Source organism: Dama dama, chromosome 13, assembly GCF_033118175.1.
Source record: "Dama dama isolate Ldn47 chromosome 13, ASM3311817v1, whole genome shotgun sequence".
In the NCBI taxonomy this organism is placed as follows: domain Eukaryota; kingdom Metazoa; phylum Chordata; class Mammalia; order Artiodactyla; family Cervidae; genus Dama; species Dama dama.
In genome coordinates, this window is record NC_083693.1 from 29,719,718 (window position 1) to 29,741,243 (window position 21,526).

At 40.0% G+C, this 21,526-nt stretch overlaps 1 protein-coding gene across 1 annotated transcript in view; it reads right to left on the reverse strand.

Moving 5' to 3' along the window:
- Positions 1-21,526, reverse strand: part of AP3S2 (adaptor related protein complex 3 subunit sigma 2) — a 42,693-nt gene that overhangs the window by 17,268 nt on the left and 3,899 nt on the right. Inside the window, exons 2-4 of the mRNA XM_061158701.1 lie at positions 20,505-20,596; positions 19,984-20,095; positions 13,937-14,008 (exon numbers count right to left, since the gene is read on the reverse strand). Coding sequence (XP_061014684.1) covers positions 13,937-14,008; positions 19,984-20,095; positions 20,505-20,596 — 276 coding nt within the window. The remainder of the gene's footprint in view (positions 1-13,936; positions 14,009-19,983; positions 20,096-20,504; positions 20,597-21,526) is intronic.

Below are 21,526 nucleotides of genomic sequence, written 5' to 3' on the forward strand. Positions count from 1 at the left end.
GACTCCACGTGTGCAACGCACAGGGCCCAGATTTGATCCCTGGTTGGGGAACTACATCCCACATGCTCCAACTAAGCTGCAGTGAAACCAAATAAAAATAATAAAAAACAAAGCAAAACATGAGCTTAATATATTTCTTACCACGTTGAGGATGCTAAATCAGGAGAGGACACTATAGGTAGCATAGCTGTGAGACTACAGGCTCTGAAACCACAGTCCAGGGTCTGAATTCTGCCTCTGCCACTTACTTACTGCCACTTTAGAGCTGAATTCATCTCAGCTCTAAAACTCAGTTTCTTCAACTGTAAAATGTGGAGAACTAGAATTCTTATTTGACATACCTACTCTAAAGATAAAATAAAATGATGCAGGAAATAAGTGAGACTCTCTATTTAAGATACTTAGCTATTATGTGCCTCACACTTAAGTAAAGACTTGATGGAAACTGGTACTGATGATAATTTAAGTCATCTTTTCCAGTCTCCTTTCCAACACAGGAATTTATTCTTTGGGTCTGAGACAGAACGGAGCCTTCACTGTGGTGAAGAGTTCACTGCTGTTCCTAAACTGTCCCGTCTGCTGTGAACAGCGATACCTGCTAGAAAGTTCTTAACTACACTAAGATACAATGTGCATGGAACCATTTCCATCCCCTGACCCTACCTGTGCCCTCTGGAGTTGCAAAGAGTAAGTCCCTGCCTTCTCCCCTGGAGTACTAGCACTCTCTCTAATCTGAACAAATGGCAGGCCGTCAGGAAAAGGAAGCACAATTTATTTGACCATCAAGAAAAAGTTCCAAATGCCATGCCTGGGTCCACAAACCTGTCTCTGAGGAGATGATCCCCATCCCCACAGTTCCTGTTCCTTCTAAAGCACTGCTCCTGGAACGGCCCTGGACCTTGCCCATCTTCTCTAGCCCTTTACATGCTGAGTCAAAAATTTACAAAGCTGTAACATCCCTAAAGGCAAGTTACATAAACAGTCAGTGTTGCTGGAACACGGCGTTCAGGGAGGAAATGGCAGGAGGTGAGGCTGGAGAGGCAGGCTGAAGGTCTTGGAGATCTTTGTAGATGATGTTAAAGGGCCTCAGCTCAATCGTTGTGGCAGTGGTCCCCACCTCTTCCTACATTCACAAAAGTTCACCTGTAGAACACACTCCTCTCTAGCACCCAGTGTCATTCAGTATTCATAAGGGTTCTGAGGAAGGTGCGAGAAGGAATGAGGCACATACTTCTTCCCGTTAAGAGTCACTGCTGTGGGGATAGAGAGCCACTGAATAATTCAAACAAGGGAGGCAGTCAGTCAAAAACACACTTGTAATACGTCACTAGGCAGGTGTGTAAAGGACGGATTTAAGGGGGTAATTCTGAAAGCAGAGAGAACATTAGGAAAAATGTAAAAATAAAGACAGAAGTCATCATTTATTAAGCTAAGCAACTACTCACCAACTTCAATCCTCAAAATAACCATGAATGGTGAATATTAATGTATTTAATCAAAGCAAAGAGTCTTTGATTATAAATCATACCATTATTTAATGTATCACTAAAAAGGATAAGGTTGAAACGCTATTAAACTATGAAATGCCATTGCCTGTAAGGCAAATCTGGATTTGATGTGCTAAACCTGTAAATATTACCCAAAAAAGGGAGTCTAAGAGTCAAGTAAAGATGGTGTCACCCCTGTTTTACAACCAAAAAACCTGAGGTACAAGGAGGTTTCAAGAGGGTTGCCTAAGTCACACAGAGTCTGTCAGAGCCAGAACCCATGAAGCCATTTCAGGCAGAATCCCACTCAAGGAAAACAGGGCTTCTCCTGAGTCCACCACACGTTACCTCCCAAGGGAGCAAAGGCAAAGTTAAGTGATACATTGATGTATGCCCTGAAACCAGTGGGCACACACAGGTCATAACCTTGAAAGTGGAGGTCTAATTAGAATCCAGTTTTTAAAAACAAGCCTTTAGCTGTGTGAATCAGACATTATATCTGAAAAGTGCTTTGAAAATTAAAAACCACACCAAATTTGGACAATCAATCAACCATAATAATCAACCCATCAATTATATTTGAGTGCCCTGTCCTGTTCAGATGACCAACAAAGAATCACATACTGACATTATTCCAAGACTTTAAAACCTACTGGAAAGAATTAGGAATACAAACTTTAAAGCAAGAGTAAGAAGAGAAATAGGTTGGAGACCTACAATAGTGGAGTTCAAAGACTTCATCAAATGTAAAACTTGAGTTGGGTTCTGAAATCTCAAAAGCTTGTTGGTGGGGGGAAGATGAGGGTATTTCAGGGTGGCGACAAGGCATGGATAAAGGCAGAAAGGTGGGAGTGAATCACAGTACACACGGAAAGCAGGAAGATGTGTTCCGATGGGCCTGAGGGGGTCTATGTTCTAAAGCAGAGGGAGCCCAAGGGGTGAAAGAATCAACAAGCCAGAGATCCTCTGAGGCCAGAGGGAAGAATGTAGACTGAAGGGAAAATGGAGAAACTGTTTCTATGAAAGATTAGACTGAGTGAAAACAGTTGGGAGAAAGACTGGCTTAGCTGCTGTAGTTACCTAGAGCTGATCTGTTAGTTATCTGGCAAGGAAAAGAAAAGGCAAAGGAAAGGCAGAGGTGGGCCTGAAACAAACACTGAAGGAAGAACCAGTATCATTTTGTCACCACTTGGAAACAGAAAGCAAAGCAGGCATCCCTGAGATTTCATACCTTGAAGAAAGACAGTATTGATACATTGGCGGAATGAAAGTTAAGAAGGGAAGACAGTGGCTTAGTGGGTAAGTGGGTGGAGGGGGGCAGGAAAGGAGGTGAGGCGGAGAGGAGAAAGTGAGTGGACTTGTGGGTGAACACAAAGCTGGAAGTGGTGCCAGCTCAAAAAGATGGAAAGGTGCTGAACACCCATGGAAACATAGGCCTTTAGCCTGGGTCAGAATGAGAGGTGGATCTGTTCTCTATCTGCATCAAAGCAGACGCGTGCCCAAGGGCGAAGGTATGAAGAGAAAGCCAGCAGGGTGCCAGGGACAGACCTGTGCAGAACGTGCCCATTTCTCTCACTCTGTAAGTAGGATAAGAAGCAGCAGTTTTAAAGCCCAAGGAGTCGGGCACAGTCAGCAAGGAACTGTCCACTCCTTTCCTGAGGTTTCTCTAATCAACATGAACATGATTCTTCTAGGGTAAATTCAGATATATGGATCCCGAAAATCCAAAAGGATGTACTTGTGTACTTGTGGACCTCATTTGTCCATCTGCTAATAGGGAAATAGTTAATCAAACTTTCATTTTCTCATGAACCGTTTATCTACTAGAGGAGAGACAGTAAATGGGTGGTAATAAGTTCAGAGGAGAAAATAAGAAAATAAAGTGTGGGTTGGTAAGGCTTGATGTTCTATACAGGGTGCTTAGGGAAGGCAAAAAACAGCAAGTGCTCGGCTCCAGGCTATGAGAGGGTGACCTCCCTTCAGGGCTGTCTGGAGTTAAACCTCAGGCAGACGGGCCTGGGCTTCCCTCTGCCCCTAAGCTACTTAAAATGTCTCGTGGTACAGACTTGGCTAACTTCAGAAACAGAGACAGCAACTTATTCTCTACAGAATGTGGACTTTAATTTTTGAGGTCATACGCAGATAAGGCCACAAAGATTTATCAAGGACCAAGATGTAGTGTACTGTTTTCCCCAATCGGGAGCGATCTTCCAGACTCATAACTGTGTCCTGAGGTGTATTCCGGGCCATGACCACTGGCCCTCCCCACTCGTCCTCTGGAGTTAATCACAGCTCCTAGGCTAGGGGGAAGGGGTCATCTGTAGACAACCTATCAACTTATCTGGCTTCAAGCTCAGACTTCGTCTCAGAGCAGCAGAGAGCAATCTAAACTGTTTACTGTCCTAGGCAATAAAGCCTGAATCGAGAGAGGATTGTTCTCTTCAGTGCACTGGGCCTAAAGCCCCAGGGTGATAAGCTGGCAATAAATGGCACATGGCCCAACATTTTGGAAAAGTGAGCCCCGACACATACCCAGCTGTCCTCTCCAGAGGCAGGGACTCATGTCAATCTCTTCTGTAATGATGATCTACAATGACCTACCTGCCGCTCTTTCCCCATCCCTCCCTCATCTCCTGTTACTTTCCCCCTTTCTCACTTCCACTCAGGTATATTGGCCCCAAGGTCTCTGGACTGGATCCACTGACCTGGAATTCTCCAGGGAAGAACCCATCTCTGACTTCTCTTACTTTCTTCCAGTTTTTGCTCAAATGCCATTGTATCAGTGATGCCTTCCCTAAGCACCCTGTATAGAACATCAAGCCTTACCAACCCACACTTTATTTTCTTATTTTCTCCTCTGAACTTATTACCACCCATTTACTGTCTCTCCTCTAGTAGATAAACGGTTCATGAGAAAATGAAAGTTTGATTAACTATTTCCCTATTAGCAGATGGACAAATGAGGTCAACAATGAATAAGCAGTATGTGTCAAGTATTGTGCTATTATCTGGAAATAAATGGGTGAACAAGACAGTCTGTCCTTACCTTAACAGTATCTTGAAGTGGGGATGGGCAACAAACAAAAGAATGAAATACTTACTATGTATAGGCCTTGTTCTAAGCACTTGTTGTATATTTAATGCTCCATATAAGTTAGCTGCTATCTACCATAAAAGCCAGGGGCTATCACAAGTTCCTGTCTACATATAAGTTCCAAAGGCACAAGCCATACAGTTCTTAAGTGGCAGAGCCAGGAATCAGGTCCCAGCACACAAAGGGTGTGTGCTCTGAACCAGGCAAGTAAGCAAAAACAATACACTGTTAAACGTCACAGCAAAAGCAGTTGAGGGTGCTGGGGAAATGGCAGCGCTAGTGTAAAGAACCCGTCTGCCAATGCAGGAGACATAGAGACATGGGCTTGATCCCTGGGTTGGGAAATCCCCTGGGGGAGAGCATGGCAAACCCACTCCAATATTTCTGCCTGGAGAATACCATGGACAGAGGAGCCTTGTGGGCTACGATTCATTGGGTCACAGAGTCAGACATGATTGAAGTGACTGAGCACACACACGCACACACCTGTTTTAGTCTATGGGCAGGAAGGGGACTGCCAAAAAAGGCTTCCCTAAAAACCTTTCCAGAACTGTCAGTCTGGAAATGGAAGGGGCTAGAGATTCTGTTTTGGACATAACCATCTGAAGTGAGTTCAGATGGTACTATCAGCAGACAGATAACTGAAATCATGGGACTGTGTGAGATGTCCTAAGAAGTAAATGTCTAAAAGAAAAGAGAGACCATTTAAGAGCTAAGAAGCTCAAAGTGCCAGATGAAACAGCCGGAAAGGTAGAAAAACATCAGGTGAATGGGTACCATGGAAACTAGAAACAAAGAGCACCTTAAGAATGAGGAAATATCAAAAGTGCTTGACGAGAAGGGGAGTGGGGAGTGTACACTGGACTCAGAAATGCCAAGAGTCGAGGCCCTCCACAATCTGATCGTCAACTACTTCTTCAAACTTCTCTCTGACCAACTCCATACATAAACTCCATACTCTAACTCACTGCTCTTCATCTAGGACAGCATTGTTCCCATCCCAGAGGGCATCTGGAAATATATCAGGCAGAGGCCCCACTGGCATTCAGCAGAGGGGGGTCAAAGAATATCAGCAATTCAGTGAGAAATTGCACTGCATCAGAACACCACTAATGCCTCTGCTGGCAGACCCTCTGACTAACTGGAGTTTATGCAAAGTTCCCAGTCCCAGTGGCCTTCACCCCCAATGTTCCCATGCCTCCTTATCCCCTGCCATACCTTTAACCTTTGTTCCTACCATTTGGCCTCCTGAAATTCTGGTTTTGGAAACAGAAATCAACAAATTCAGTAAATTTTTACATATCATATCTTATAGTATTTGTAGATATGGAAGCAATTTATTCTATTAGGGAATTTTAATTTGGTAAGTCACCTGAAATTCATTTGAGAACTATAGAAGAGACAAATACCAAGTATTTCACTAGATAAAGTGAAAAGCGGCTACACTAGATGCCTTTTACTAAGAGTCAATCATGTTTCTTCTTACAGGTGTGTTCTTCTATTTTTCTGATACTAAAAATTTCTAAGTTTTCATTTATAAAGTGATACCGAAGCAAATGTCAGATTTATTTTTCCTCTAAGAAAATAAAGACAACAACAACAAAAAACCCTGTAGTAGTCATTAGTATATTCAAAACTATTTCAGGTTCTCCCGCATCTTGGGCACACGGGTAGGACTGCACTTCCCCAGGTTTCTAAGCATGGCCGTGTGACTTGCCTTTGGCCGATGAAATGTGAATGTGATGGATATGCCACTTTAAGAGCCAACACATCAAGTGCCCAGGTGGAAGTACATGTTGATGAAGATTTCCATCAGCCTGGACCCCGGGGTAACTACAGTGGCAAAGACACTACAATGGCCACACAGCATGAGTGAGAAGTGAACCTTTCTGCTATAAGCTATTGAAAATTTGAAGTCAGTGGCTCAGCAGCAAAGAAGTCACCTGCAACGCAGGAGCTCCAGGAGACATGGGTTCAATCCCTGGGTCGGGAAGATCCCCTGGAGAAGGAAATGGTAACCCACTCCAGTATCCTTGCCTGAAGAATCCCATGGGCAGAGGAGCCTGGAGGGCTACAGTCCATGGGGTCACACAGAGTTGAACACAACTGAAGAAACAGCACACACAGCACACATGACCAAGTCTATCTACACTGATACAAACATCAAGTCTGAAAAAGGGTTCTCAACTAGGGATCAAGAAATTCTGTTTTTCATCCCAGAGCAGGCCAATCCTCTTGTGTATCCTAAAGGATAACAGCAAGAAAAACACAACTAAATCTCTGTTCCAGACTTCTAGGGCACCTACACATTAGCTATCAAAGGGATATGCAATTTGTTTTATCTGCAACACAACCAAGTAACATCATCGGTAATACGCTCTGCTCTAACTACAGTCTTGTCAAACACTGGTTTTACTGAAAAGGCCGGATACAAACAGATAGCTCTAAAGGTCAAATTTGGCTGTTTTGTGTACACTGTCATCCTAACGCCCTTAACCGGCAATAAGGAACAATTAAACAAACCAAAAGGGTTCTCTGCAATTTCAAGTGGGAATCAATGACACTGCACGCTGAGGCAGGGCAAAGGTCAAGTAAGCAAGGTGATAGTGTGTACTGTAGCCAGTGTTAAGTGTAGTTTGGCGCAGTCTGAGCTTTTCTTTCCTTTTTTTTTAAACCAAATACAGCAATGTTAGAAATTTAAGAAATCATTATTGCTAATCTCTGAGCTGTCCTGATGGAATGAGATAATAGCCTCTGAAAAATATTCTGCCATAAAATTCTCTCTCAAGCATCAGTAGAGAAGGGCCCAGGATGCAATGGGACAAAAGGCAGGCCTCAGCTCCCCTCCACTCTCTTGGGAGCATTCAGAAAGAGAAACACAGGTAGCCAGATATGCCAACTACCACCTTTAGTAAGAACTGAAACTCAAACAGAATGTCTTGTCCTTTTGGGCCCAAACAGGCCCTCCTTCCTCACTGAAACCACACAAAATGTGTGTCCTTTACTCTTCCTCCAGTTTTTGAGATAGAAATCAGGATATCTCCTCAAACGTCACTGGTGTAGAGAGCATTAATGAGCTTTCTTATCACAGCCTCTGTTCTCAGAAGGGACATTTCAGGAGGACCATGCATTATTACTATCTACAATCCTTTCATCTTAAGGCTCAACAGTTCATTTCAATTTTGAGCCATCAGCATTTTCCCATTTCAGCAGCCTATACTTAGCAGAGATTTTAAATTCTATACTACAAGATTTCTTAGGTTCAGACCTGCCCCAAAACATATGTTCCAAATCTCCTGAGACAGCCCACTGCAAGCTGAAATCTATAAAAACCAGATGCACTACCTTGACACAGCCACTAAATCATGACTCTGATGACCAAAACTGAAAGCACAGCTGAGTTCCAGCTTTGCTGCTGAGACACCAGTAGAACAGAATGTGAGGCTACTCACATGACTTTCTTTGAACAAAACTCAATTCACCAAGATCAACGCCAATTCCCACTTCAGCCAGGATGTACTTGGTGGGATTTCTGAAAGCAGAAGGGAACCAACTGCCCCAGGCAAGGGGAGCTCCAAATGGCACCGTCTAGAGAGCTGGGGACTGTGCCAGAGGCTATGAAAACAAACTCGACTCCAACCTGCAGGACTTTAAGTCATGAAGAAATCTGTGAGGCTAAGGCATGAGAACTCTTTATTGACACACACCTGGAGACACCTCCCACAGTGAAAGGGGCCACGCTAGATCCAGTGTGGGAGAAAAGGGCAAACACAAAGAAAAAAACAGTCTAATGAAGAAGGAAAAACATACAAACTTACATAAACTAAGGTACACAAATCAGAAATAGCACTACATATTGTTCACAGAGACAACAGGCCAGGGTAACCAGGACAATCTTTAGGGCGGTAGGACTTGAGCTGAGCTTAGAAGACAAGCTGGATTCAGTTGTTTAAGATGTTGAAAGGCAATTCAGGCAGAGGCTCTGGAGCAGGAATTACAAAGAGATGAAGACTGATTCAGTCTGGCTAGAGCAGAAAGTATCTGGCTAGAAGTAATGGTAAGTGAGGACAAGATAGAACAGGGACAAATTGTGGAGAGCCTTGCATGCCCGGCCACGGTGTCAAACCTTGATAATGGGGGACCAAAACAGGTTTGTGATCAAGGGAGCTCATTTAGAGGGTTTGGAAAATGAATCTAGGGGACTTCCTGTCAGTCCAGTGGTTATGACTCCATGCTTTCCACTGCAGGGGGCACTGGTTCAATCCCTCCTTAGGGAACTAAGACCCCACATGGCACAAAAAATAAATGAATGAATAAATAAAAATAAATGAACTGAAAACATCTAAGGAAAAAAAGAAAAGAAAGAAAATGAATCTAATTCTAGTGTGTAGGACCAACAATAAGAGAAAATAAGGTTAGAAAATCTGACAGACACAACTGAAATCAAGAGCTACCATAACTAAAGACAGTGCTTGACTCATAACTGAAACTAGGATCATAAAATATACATACATATAAAGGACATTACTGGGACAAATGTGGAAAATTAAACATAAACTATATATTGGATAACAGTATTTATTAATGTTAAATTTCCTGAGAGCTAATTATGTTGTGGTTAATAATTAATTATGCTGTAATTAAGTATGTTAGAGAATTATGCACAATGTATTATATAACATGCCGTCCTTGTCCTTAAGAGATGTGTGCTGAAGTACTTTGGGTTGAAAAGTTATAATGTCTGCAACTAACTCTCAAATGGTTCAGGAAAAAAAAGTAGATATATATATAGAGAGATTAATACAAATGCAAGTGTGACAAATGTTAATAATTGGTGAATCTAAGAACAAGATATAAGAAGGACTCTATGGAAAGAAGCACAGGTTTTAGGGATTGACTGGCTGCTGGGGGCACAGAAGAAGGAAACGCTTTGCATGTACATGACACAGAATGCTGGAACTGCCACCCAAAAAGGGAAGCTAAGAAGAAACAGTTTTCAGGAGACGCACGTTGAACCTGGCTACGGATAAGAAGTGGCAAGAAGAAACAACACACTAGAATGAAATGAGAAAGAAATGTCTGAGCAACTGGGACCTAAGAGAGAAGCATGAGAGGGAAAAGAGTAAAGGGAGAGAGGACTGACATCATAATTTACTGGTAGAAGGTGGGAAGAGAGTAAGAGAAAAACCAGGAGAGTTCTATGTGACAGAAACTAAGGCAGGAAAAGGATTAAGGCAGTGCTCGATGGAATGATCAACAGCATCAAATGCTGCAGAAACATTAAAGGTGATGACTGGCAAATGCAATTAGGAAATAATCAGTGAATTTGGGGTACAAGTGAAAACCAGGCTATAGGCTCCAGAAAAAGAACAGATAAAGTAGAAATGCAAGACTGGGTATAAATCACTCACTCACTGAAGAAGTTTACCTTAAATGAAATGATGGAAATGAAATGACAGTTAAAAGGAGCAGCAAAAGCATGGGAGAGGTGTATTCTGTAAGAGATTGGGGCAAGCTGGGGAAATTTGTAGTTACAGAAGAAAGAGCAAATAAAGACATCTCAGAGGTGAGCTGAAGAAGTGAGATTTATGATGCATATTAGGGACAGGAAGAGAACTTAGTTCTAGAAATGGAATGGATTAAACTTTCTTTAATACAGGAAGAAAGGGTGAGAGAAGAGGTGAAGAGAGCTGCAGTAATAAAAACAGGACATTTACAAAAATAACTTAGAAGCTGAGAAAGAAATCTCAAGATTAGGAAGAAAAAAAAAACAACTGCCAGGACAGTAGGAATTCAGCCATTTCTGGTCCTCACACAGGCCTCCTGCTCCAGCCACCACTGCATAGGGGAATGGGGCAGCTACCCGTGATGACCCAATGCACAGTGTAACACTATCTGAGGGGAATCCTGACTTGGGGTGGAGAGACTTTCAATTAAGAAGGATGGCTTTAGAGGTGACATTCTTATTGTCTTATGATAGATCCTTTACCTATCTGAGTAAAAAGACCATTTTCTTCTATCAACAGAAGATATGCCTGGATTAGCAGCTGCTCTACATTGAGGGCAAAGGTGAGCTTGAAATCCCACTGAAAGAAAGACACCTGTTGGAAGATACCTGCTGACATTATACGGCGAGTAGAGTGAGATTCGGGTTCCTTGGATCATCACTTTTCAAAAACCTTAGGAGATATGGATAGCAATTTCCTGATGTCATAGAGCAACTAAAAATAAAACAGTTTTACAACCTTTAAAAGAAATGTGCAGCCACAGCAAAACACTGTATAGAACTCATCTGAAGATAAGACATATGAGAAAGAACAACATTTTTATGGCCTTTTATTTCCTGCAAAAGTCATGTGCAATAAAATAGATGGGACTGAGATTACTTTACTGCTTTAGCAGGTATCCTCACAAATAATTAAAAAACAGTATTAGAATAATCAGAAAAAAAAAAGTGATTCCCACGGGAGATGGAGAAAGAGCTCTCGATATATTTTAACAACTTTTCATGACTAAAAATTCTTAGCCACTAAAAAGAGAAGACATTCCCTTTAACTTAATAAAGAACATTTACCTCCAAGTTTACTATACTTCAAATATTATATATACAGCAAATACTGACAAGAAGAGGACTTCCCTTTTAAATCAGGATCAAAATGAGATGAGCACTATCACCACTTCTATTCAACCTGACATTGGAGCTCCTAGTCAGTAGAGTAGAGCAAGAAAAAGACATGAAATGTACAGGATTGAAAAGAAATGAGCAAAATGTTTACAGATAAAATATCAGAATTAATAAGTGTCTAACATAATTCTGAATTGAACATCAACATGCAGAAATAAAGTGACTTCTATATGATGATAGTAGCAATAAAGGAAAAAATGAATATTTAAAACATCAGTACATAAAAAAACAGGTATCTAAGAACAAATTTAATAAAAGATATGTAAAATCTCTATGGGAAAAACTGTAACAGTTCAGAGAAACCTCAAAGACCTAAAGAAACAGATATACCATAACATGGATAAAATGATATTATAAAAAGTAAATTCTCCTCAATGTTTTATAGATTCAATGCAATTCCAATCAAAATTCCAACAGGCGTGTATGTGTGTGCATGAGCACATGTGTAACTTAAAAACTGACCCTAAATTGTAAACTAAAATGCAAAGGACCCAAGCTCAACTTCCCACAGGACCCTCAACTGCCTCCTCCAGGTATATCATCCTATAGGCCCCCGAGTTTTCAGGTGTTAGGCAGCTGGCATTCTGAGACAGCTTCTACAGAAAACTGGCACCCAAACACAGATTGTCTAGTATCCAGGCAGTTTGTGTATCTCACTAGTAAGTTTGCTCCCTTAGCTGCCTGATAAAAAGAGAGGGCATTATGGGGAAGGGGGAGGGTATGGGAGGGAGGTGGGGGACACCACTCTAGCAGAGACAGGCCCTCCCCATGGGGACAACGGGAGGATGGAAGACCAGTGCCTCTTCTTCTACTGCTTGAGAATTTCCTTTCCCTGGTAAAATCTATCCCTTAAATCATGATCTGAGATGTGGATCTGGCTTGGTAAGCAACAGGTGACAACTGAAAAGGAATCCCCTTTGAAACCAGGTGGTAACCCAAAGGTAACACCTTATTTCACAATTTTTTTTTTTTAAATTGCTTTAAAATAATAGTAACAATAAGGCCTATGGAAGGCATTCCTCCATTCCCTCTATATTCTCAAGTCTCTTTAATCTTAACCTTTTTCCCCACTGGTACAGAAGGAAAATGGATTTGAGCTATGCCTCTCCTTGACAATAATTACCAGATAGCAGCATCTTTAGCAACTGACAGTGAAAGTCACTTAGTCGTGTCTGACTCTGTAACCCCATGGACTGGGGCCTGCCAGGCTCCTCTGTCCATGGAATTCTCCAGGCAAGAATACTGGAGTGGGTAGCCGTTCACTTCTCCAGGCGATCTTCCCAACCCAGGAATCGAACTGTGGTCACCTGCATTGCAGGCGGATTCTTTACCAGCTGAGCTACCGGGGAAGCCCTGGTCTACAACAACTCTTATTAGCTGCAAAGAGGAGGGGTAAGAGGTCTCTGAAGTTTCTAAGATCCTTTCATATGAAAAGAGAGACTGACCACCTCAAAAGAACTGGTGAGCCCCGGAAACCTTGTGAGGCTATCAGGGAGCCCCAAGTCAAGTACCTATTAATCCAAAAGGAATGGGGTTCTGTGATTCTCCTGTACCAGGCTGCTCAGGGAGCCCGCAGCCAAGCCAGATGCTGAGAGAGAAAACGTTACTCTATGCCCACACCCACTGCACTGGCCCAGGAAGTGCCCAGGAAAACCCTGGGAAAGTTAACTGAAACTGAAGATTCTGGGATGTCAAAGTCCTCAAGATGGCAATGATGGATCTAAAAATAACCTGCCTTGTCATGATGAAAACAGATTAATAAAGTATCATGGCTTAGCAATGAGGAATAGTCTCCTAAACATCTTTATCTCCCTCCAAGGGCCATGGATCATAGAAATGATAATCGGTGAGAGAAAGACCAGAGCCAAGCAAACCTAAGATGCACCCACCTCCACCAGTGAACAGCACTGGGTACAGCGTGTGCTGAGCTGGATAAAAGAAGCCCCTATCTATCCCCTTGCTGGCTATGTCCCACATATAATTTTGCACATGAGGATGTTAGCCATGTCACTGTTAGATGCTAGCAACTCGTAACTGCGGACATGTACTTTGGCCCACTTCAATTCTGCCTGGCAGGCTACAGAATATCAATGACCTGACCTCAAAATATGTTACTGATGTCTCAGTCACTATATTACTCTTTAGGAAAAATGTAAATTTCACTAAGTCAAAAACCATTGTGTCGGGGCTTCCCTGGCATTCTGGTGGTTAAGACTGTGCTTTCAGCATAGGGAGCATGGGTTTGACCCCTGGTCGGGGAACTAAGATGCCCTGCGGAGTAGCCAAAGAAAAAACCCAAAACAACTCCATGCTGTGTTTATTTCAAAGCTTCACTGTGACTGGACTATACCTAGGAAACTCATTTCAAAATCAACATAAACCTATTTATCTCACCATTGGCCTGGTAGCCATCACTGCCCTAAACCAACAAGTCTGTCTATGAAAAATGAACCATAATATAGGCCCAGTAATAATCCTGTGTGTGTTAAAACTGGTAACAAATCTTAGCAAAGTACTCCCCAAACTATAAACTTAAGTTATTAAATAAAACAAGTTCTAAGACTATCTCCAAAGTTAAAAAAAAAAATGAAAGAACATGCAAGTGTACAGATGGTTAGAGATGGTCAAAGTTCTTAGCTTCCCAGGAACCCTGGCTTGGGAGAGTAGTACCTTATCCATATGGAAGATCAAATCCAATTCACAAACATTTTCGAAACACTTGTCCAGAGTCTCCACGAAAACCTAGGAAACAAGTAGAAATAGATACACAATTCCTATCTTCATAAAATGTCACATGAGAAAGTAAAGGGGGCAGTCAAGATACTATTTGCCTTATGATAAATCTCAAAAACCAACAAAAAACCCCAATGCACTCCAAACCACCCAGCTGATCACCCTACTTATCCCAATCTGAAGGGGGCAACTGAGGACAGGACCACCTTGTTTTCAGTTTAAACACAACCAGCAGAGACATGTAGCTTTCTTTCCCCTTTTATAAGATGCTAGTTTATTAATATACAAAAGAATAAAAAAATAACTACTTATATTATGTCCTTTCCCCAAGCCGCCACTTACACATGCAAAAAAATTTTTTCATTATGATGGTGTTAACAGCTCTGTCCAGCTAATTTCAATGAACGTTAACTTTAAAATACTTTTCCATGAATCAACTTAATTAACATGCTTAACAATTTTAGTTTACCTTTAAATATAAGACTTAAAACAGAAAAGTATACAAATGATAAGGGTACAGCTTAATGAGTTCAGAATGAACATACCATGTAAACGCCATCCTGATTCTGAAATGCAGCATTAGAGCTCCCTAGAAGCCCCCTCTCCAAAGGTAACCACCATCCTAACTCTTACCATCAATTTAGTTTTGCCAGCCCCTGAATCTACATAAAAGGTGGCAAATTAACCTTTCCTTACACTGCTACTTACACTCAAGTTTTTCCAAACTAGCAAAGTATCACTTAGGGAATACATATCACATGACAAAACTATACAGAGAAGCAAAGCAATGATCAACTTAAAAGTCTGAAAAAGTGAATAAGGATAGAATTGAGGAGGGACATATAGGAGATTTAAGGCCCTAGCAACGTACTGTTTCTTAATCTGGGTGACAGTTTCTTCTTTAAATTGGTATTCTTCAAACTATACATAGTCATGTTTTCCATATTTGTTATATATACAAGTTTCACAATAAAAATTACTTAAAAACAACAGTAGTCTTATTGGGATTCTGACTGGGTTTTAGTAATTTATAAACTGGAAGTACAGGTGACCCTTGGGCAACACAGGTTTGAACAGTGTGGGTCCACTTACGCTCAGACTTTTTTCAATAGTAAGCACTGTAGTACTACACAATCTCTAGCTGGTTGAATCCAAAGATGAGGAACCATGGACATAGAGGAAATGTGTACACAGAAGAACTGTGTATACAGAGGAACTGGGTATACAGAAGGGTCCACCGTAAGTTACATGCAGATTTTTAACAGCATGGAGAGTCAGCACCCCTGCCCCTGTGTTATTCAACGGTCAACTGTACTGACATTTTAAAAGTAACTTATGTATGTATATGTATAATTTAATCATTTTCTCAAAGGCAAAGGGTATGCTTTAATTTATTTTGCTCTTTTATCATATTTTCAGCAGAATTTCAAAGTTTTCTCCATATAGATCTTACATTTTTACATTTATCCCTGGGTACCTGAAGGAAATTTTTGCTATCATGAGTGGGCCCCTTTTAAATTTTATGTTTTCTAAGTTATTATTGCTAAGGGAAAGCTACTAATTTTCATACATTAAACCTGTATCCAGTCCCTGAATTCTACTGATAGTTGTTTTCCAATTGTTTTGGATTTTCCAGGTGGATAAGAATTTCATCTGCAACCATTACATATTCTGAAGCCTAGTAAAGCCAATCACTCATCACTGCCCTTTTCTTCTCAAAACATATTTCTGCATTTCTTGGCCATTCATTTTTCCTGATAAACTTTCTCTTCACCAAGTTCAACAAGATCTCCTGGATTTACACTCGGTTTCCCATTTCATCTATTGATCACTACTGTCGTCTTTGCTCTCTTTATTCTCTTCCCAGTAAAGAGGACACTTGTAGCTCTACTTACTTCAAGAATTCCTCTATGTTCTTCCTTTAGGATTTTTTAGTTTTATTGGACTCAATGTCAAGTATTTCATACTAAGCTAATTTCCAAACATTAGATATCCTTTGTCACTACTGTAAGTGAAATTTTAATTACGAATTTTCTAGCTGCTTTCATAAGAGGAAATTCAATTTTGATAAACTGGTCTCATATTCTGCCATTTTGCTCGTATCATTCATTACCTATTACAATCTCCGCTCACTTTTTTCTTTTTTTAAGGTTTTCTAGGTACAAGATCAGGCCATCTTACAGTGATAACTTACCTCTCTCCTCCTTAACTATGTTATTTATTTATTTCTTTTCTAATCACTCATTACAAATGTTTGCTCAAATTAGAGTGAACGTTAAGAGACACCCTTTTGATAAATGCCTATAATTTCTCCCCTGAGAAAACTCTGGCTCTTGGTTTTAAAACTAAAATTGGCTGTTTCTGGGTGACTGGGGGAGAGGAGAAGAAAGATGTTTTCACTATATACTCTTGGTATACCTTTTGAATTTTGAGCCACATAAGTGTATTATTTCTTCAACAATAAAAACTGAATAAACATGCACTACATAACCAAGTAAAAATACTTCCTATTTCAATTTAAGAGTACTTCAGAAAAATAATTTGGGTAATTATTTCTCTGAGCATCTACTGGATGAAATTACATTAGTTTCTACTATCTTTCTTATTGCTGTAACAAAGATGTGGCTCAGATGGTGAAGAGTTCACCTGCAATGCAGGAGACCTGGGTTCGATTTCTGGGGTGGGAAGATCCCTTGGAGGAAGAAATGGCAACCCACTCCAGTATTCTTGCCTGGAGAATCCCCATGGACAGAGGAGCTTGGCGGGCTACAGTCCATGGGGTCACAAAGAGTTGGACATGACTGAGCGACTAAGCACACACACAAGAATATTTCATTGTTAAACTGACTTGTATCCTTGGAATAAAGACTATTAAGGTATAATGGATAATTCTTTTAGTATGTAGTATTCCAGAGAGAAAAAAATTTAGTTAGAAAAGAACATCTTACTTATAAATCAAAACAACTGCTCATACACAAAGAGCCAAAACATGAAACAAAAACCCTTACACCAGCAAAACATGAGTGATTTAAGATCATACTGCTTGTTAATGGGAGAATCCAAAACAAGAGACAGGTCTCATGACTCCTTGCTTCAACAAATAACCGGCTAAGATTTTATTTAATGATTCTGTCCAATAGTAATACGTAATATCTGATTAATATTTTCTTTTTGAGAGGCTTTTGGATCATAACCAATCTACTCCATAAAATAAGCAGTACGATTTTTTTTAGTCTGAGTTTAAAAAATAACTTACATAATAGAGGCTTTCTTGTACTTTAACATTTAAAAAAAAATCTACTGAGTCTATTAGGGAGTCAGTTTTTCATTTAACCTTTCTTATTTCATTAGGATATTGGATTCAAGGTCTTTCTGTGGACCTACTTTGGATATTTATTTTTTGGAGTCAATTATTTCAAATACATTGGCATTATAACTATGTATTTCAACCTCTAAAAACATTTTGATGGTTTCTTTTTCTGACTTTTATTCTCTTTTTATTAGGATAACTATTGATTTTATTGTCTTTTAAAAGATCAAACCTCTTACTTCCTATTATTTTCACCTTTTATTTATCTATCTTCCCAAATCTAATACACCCTAAGTATTTAATAAATGTCCATAATATTAAAAAGTTACATTTCTCTGTCTTGTTAAATAGATACCTGAATTACATCTCCTCCAAAAACTGGAGCTCAATTTAAAAAATATATTATCACTATATTTCATTTATTTTCTAATACATTTGTTACATGCACATTCCTATAGCATTCTATAGTGTAAAATACTTAACACATTGTCACAATTGAATTCTATGACATAGTATTTTAGATTTTTTTAGTTAAAATATAGTTGACATATAATATGATGTTAGCTTCCGATATACTACATAGTGATTTGACTTTTGCATATATTATGATACAATCAACACAATTAAGACTAGTAACCATCTGTTTCCAAACACAGTTATTGAAATATTATGGGTCATATTCCTTAAGTTGTATATTATATCCCCGGCTCATTTGTTTTACATCCAGAGGTCTGCACTCTTAGTCCTCTCTACCTATGCTGCCCTCCCCCTATCGTCCTTCCCTGACAACCATCCACTTGCAGAGACAACCATTCTCTGCAAGTCTGTTTCCATTTTTACAACCTAAGATTTCAATATCAGATGGTGGATCCATGACTCAAACCCAGGTTTTCTGATTCTAGATCTTGAGCTCTTTCCATTATACCACATTGACTCTCAATATCCAATCTGACTCGGGTGTTAAGAAAGCATTTAAAATTACCACAGAGATGAGTCTTTTTGGCTGTTTCCAGTATTTATTTATACTTCTATATATGATAAGTGAACATGATATACGAAAATTTTAAACTAATACTAAATCATTTTCTCGATGTGAATGGGTAAAATATATAAATAAAATGAAAAGTTGCTATATCCAAGAATATAACCTTTTGGAAGAGAATAGTATATGTAAAATAAAAATACACACTCAAAATTTCCATTTCTTTATCCTAAAGTTTATTAAATTTAGCTTCTTTAATTTTTTCTTAACAAAACAAAATACAGTTGTAAATAAGTAAAGTTTATATTTTATAGCTAGAGTTTTCTATAATTGGTGTTATTAGGTTTTACACAAGCTCTTTTTGAGTGCTTTCAACTTAAGTGACTTGTTGAAGTCACACAAAGTCTATCTAGAATATAATATACCAAATAATGGAATTGTCCTAATTAATGGTTCCGAGTACAGGGTCCCACATACCTCAATTTCTATGAAAGTAACGAAAACAAATCTGTAAGCCATTTCTAAATTTCAAAAAGCCTAAAATATCATGTTTACCTATGTCAAGACTGTACATAGTAGACAAAATATCAAGTTCCTTTGTTTCAGGCTAGAATTACAAGTGAAAATATAAAGTATGTATTTTAAAATATCATTTAGTTTGATACTTGAAAAAAAATTTCAAAACATGACATGATAGTATAATTTATAATGACAAGTATTTGGTATCCATCCTTGTTGCTGGCTCCTAAAAACCTTGGAATTTCCAAAGTGACAGGGTTGTCTTGTTCTGCTAATAAGGTTAACTTTTGGAAAGCACCAAAGAATGGGGGCTGGTTGCCATGGGAACCAACTGTATGACTGGAAACTTTGAGTCCCACTTACTGATCTCTGGGAGGGGAGAGGGGATGCAGACTCAATCAATCACCAATGGGCAATGACTCAATCAATCATGTCTATGTAAAGAGGCCTCCATAAAACCAGAAGGGACAGGTTTCAGAGAGCTTCTAGGTGAGTAAACGTGGAGATTTGAGGAGAGTGGCGTGCCAGGAGAGGGCACAGAAGCTCCATGCCCTTTTCCCCTACCTTGTACTATGCATCTCTTCCATCTGACTGTTCCTAAGTTATATCCTTTCACAGTAAGCTAGTAGAGAGTAAAATGTTTCTCTATAAAGTTCTGTGAGCCACTCTAGCAAATTAACTGAACCTGAGGAGGAAATCATGTGGGGAGGCAATCTTGGGCATATTCAATCTACAGGCTGTCAGTCAAATGCACAGGTGACAGACAACCCGGACCTGACATCGGTATCCACCTTCAGGGAGATAAGTGTCAGAATTGAGTAAATTTGTGGGACCCCTGGTGAGTGTCCATGGAGAACTGAGTTACCTGCTTCAGGTGCGGGGTGGGGGGAGTATACATATAGGAATTGGTGTCAGACTCATAAGAAAACCAAGGGCAGTGAGAGAGCTGGAGAAGCAAAGAACCTAAAAGCGCTAAGAATGGTTGAGGGTTGCTAAGGAGCTTTCTCATAGCACCACCTGGTGGACATGCAGCAATGTTTACCAGTATCAATAAAGGACTGACTAAAGGATCTACATACAGATCAAAAATTTTTAGCTACTACAGATTTTTAGCTACTAAAAATCCATACCAAACTCTCTGAAGTGGCTACTATCATTATGTGCTACACATACCTGGATGAGGTCCAAGATCCCAAGTTCACTCTCTGAGGAATCCACACAAAATACAAAGTAAAGGGTAGCATAATGCCGATAAATCAGTTTGTAGTCAGAGCCACCAATCAAACTGCAGAAGATAGGAAACATTTAAAAGCTTGTATTTGAATTGAACATATCAAAGACAAACTCTGTGCCAAGGAATGAAAATGGGCCCAAAAGAAAGAGGGAGGGTAGGCCAAACAATAGGCCATTTCCACCAGGTGAAGGGCAACCAAATTTGGCAGAGGTGCTTAAAGCCATTTTACTTCATTTTTTCTTCTACCCATCCTCCCAGGAACCAAACATTTAAATATCTGAAGCACAATCATTTAATAGCTTCCCAAACAGAGCGGAGTCTCTCCCTGAGCAGACTATGCTTAGCTCAGCTCAACTGCATCAGATACTCACCCAACACTTAAGCACTGCCTGAGGAAGCAATAATGGCATGATGACGGGCACCCAAAAGTGGATATATGGGGAGAAAACTGATGATTTACCTCCCACCCTCCAAGAAGTTACAGATGTTGTCATCCCGTTTGAGAACTAAATGAAAGGTCTCTCGAACAATCTGCTGCTGAATTTCTTCTGGCTATGGAATAAAAGAAATAAACTGAGTCAGTGGAAAAGCCTGAAAAACTACATCCCATCAAAGAGGACAGACAGGAAGCCAAGTGCTTCCAAATAGGAATGATCTGAACATTTGGTACCAGTTTCCTGAAAGGACAGAAATGATGAGTAGAGGAAAAAATAAAAGGAGAATCTACAGAAAATGGAAAAGGCTCTGTTACAGGAAATAAAATAGGGTATATTTACCTAGATATCTAGTCCCTAACCATTACTGTCCTGCTAGGTGAGCTGATATTTCTCATACAAGGTCAAAGAATTCACATAAAAGGTTAAAAATACCTAGAAGGCACAGTCCTGAAATATTTTATATTACCCTAGAAAACATCTATGCCAGGACAAATAACATATGTCAATAGATCTACCACTGTAAGGAAGTCAAGATGTAATCATGTACATGTTTTAAAAACCTGCATGAGAGTCCCTTGGACCGCAAGGAGATCAGATCTGTCAATCCTGAAGGAAATCAGTCCTGAATATTCAGTGAAAGGACTGATGCTGAAGCTGAAACTCCAATACTTTGGCCACCTGATGCAAAGAACTGACTCACTGGAAAAGACCCTGATGCTGGGAAAGACTGAAGGCAGGAGGAGAAGGGGACGACAGAGGATGAGATGGTTGGATGGCATCACCGACTTGATGGGCATGAATTTGAGCAAGCTCTGAGCTGGTGATGGACAGGGAAGGCTGGCGTGCTGTAGTCCATGGGGTTGCAGTCGGAAACAACTGAGTGACTGAACTGAACTGAGCACCAGTAATACAGACATTATATATAAGATGCTGTGTGACCAACAAAGTACTATTGAGAAAGCTGAAAATATTCTATTGAGAGATTTGAATCTTGAACAATTGCAGATCTATAAATACCTTTTTTCACTTATTATTCACTTACTAC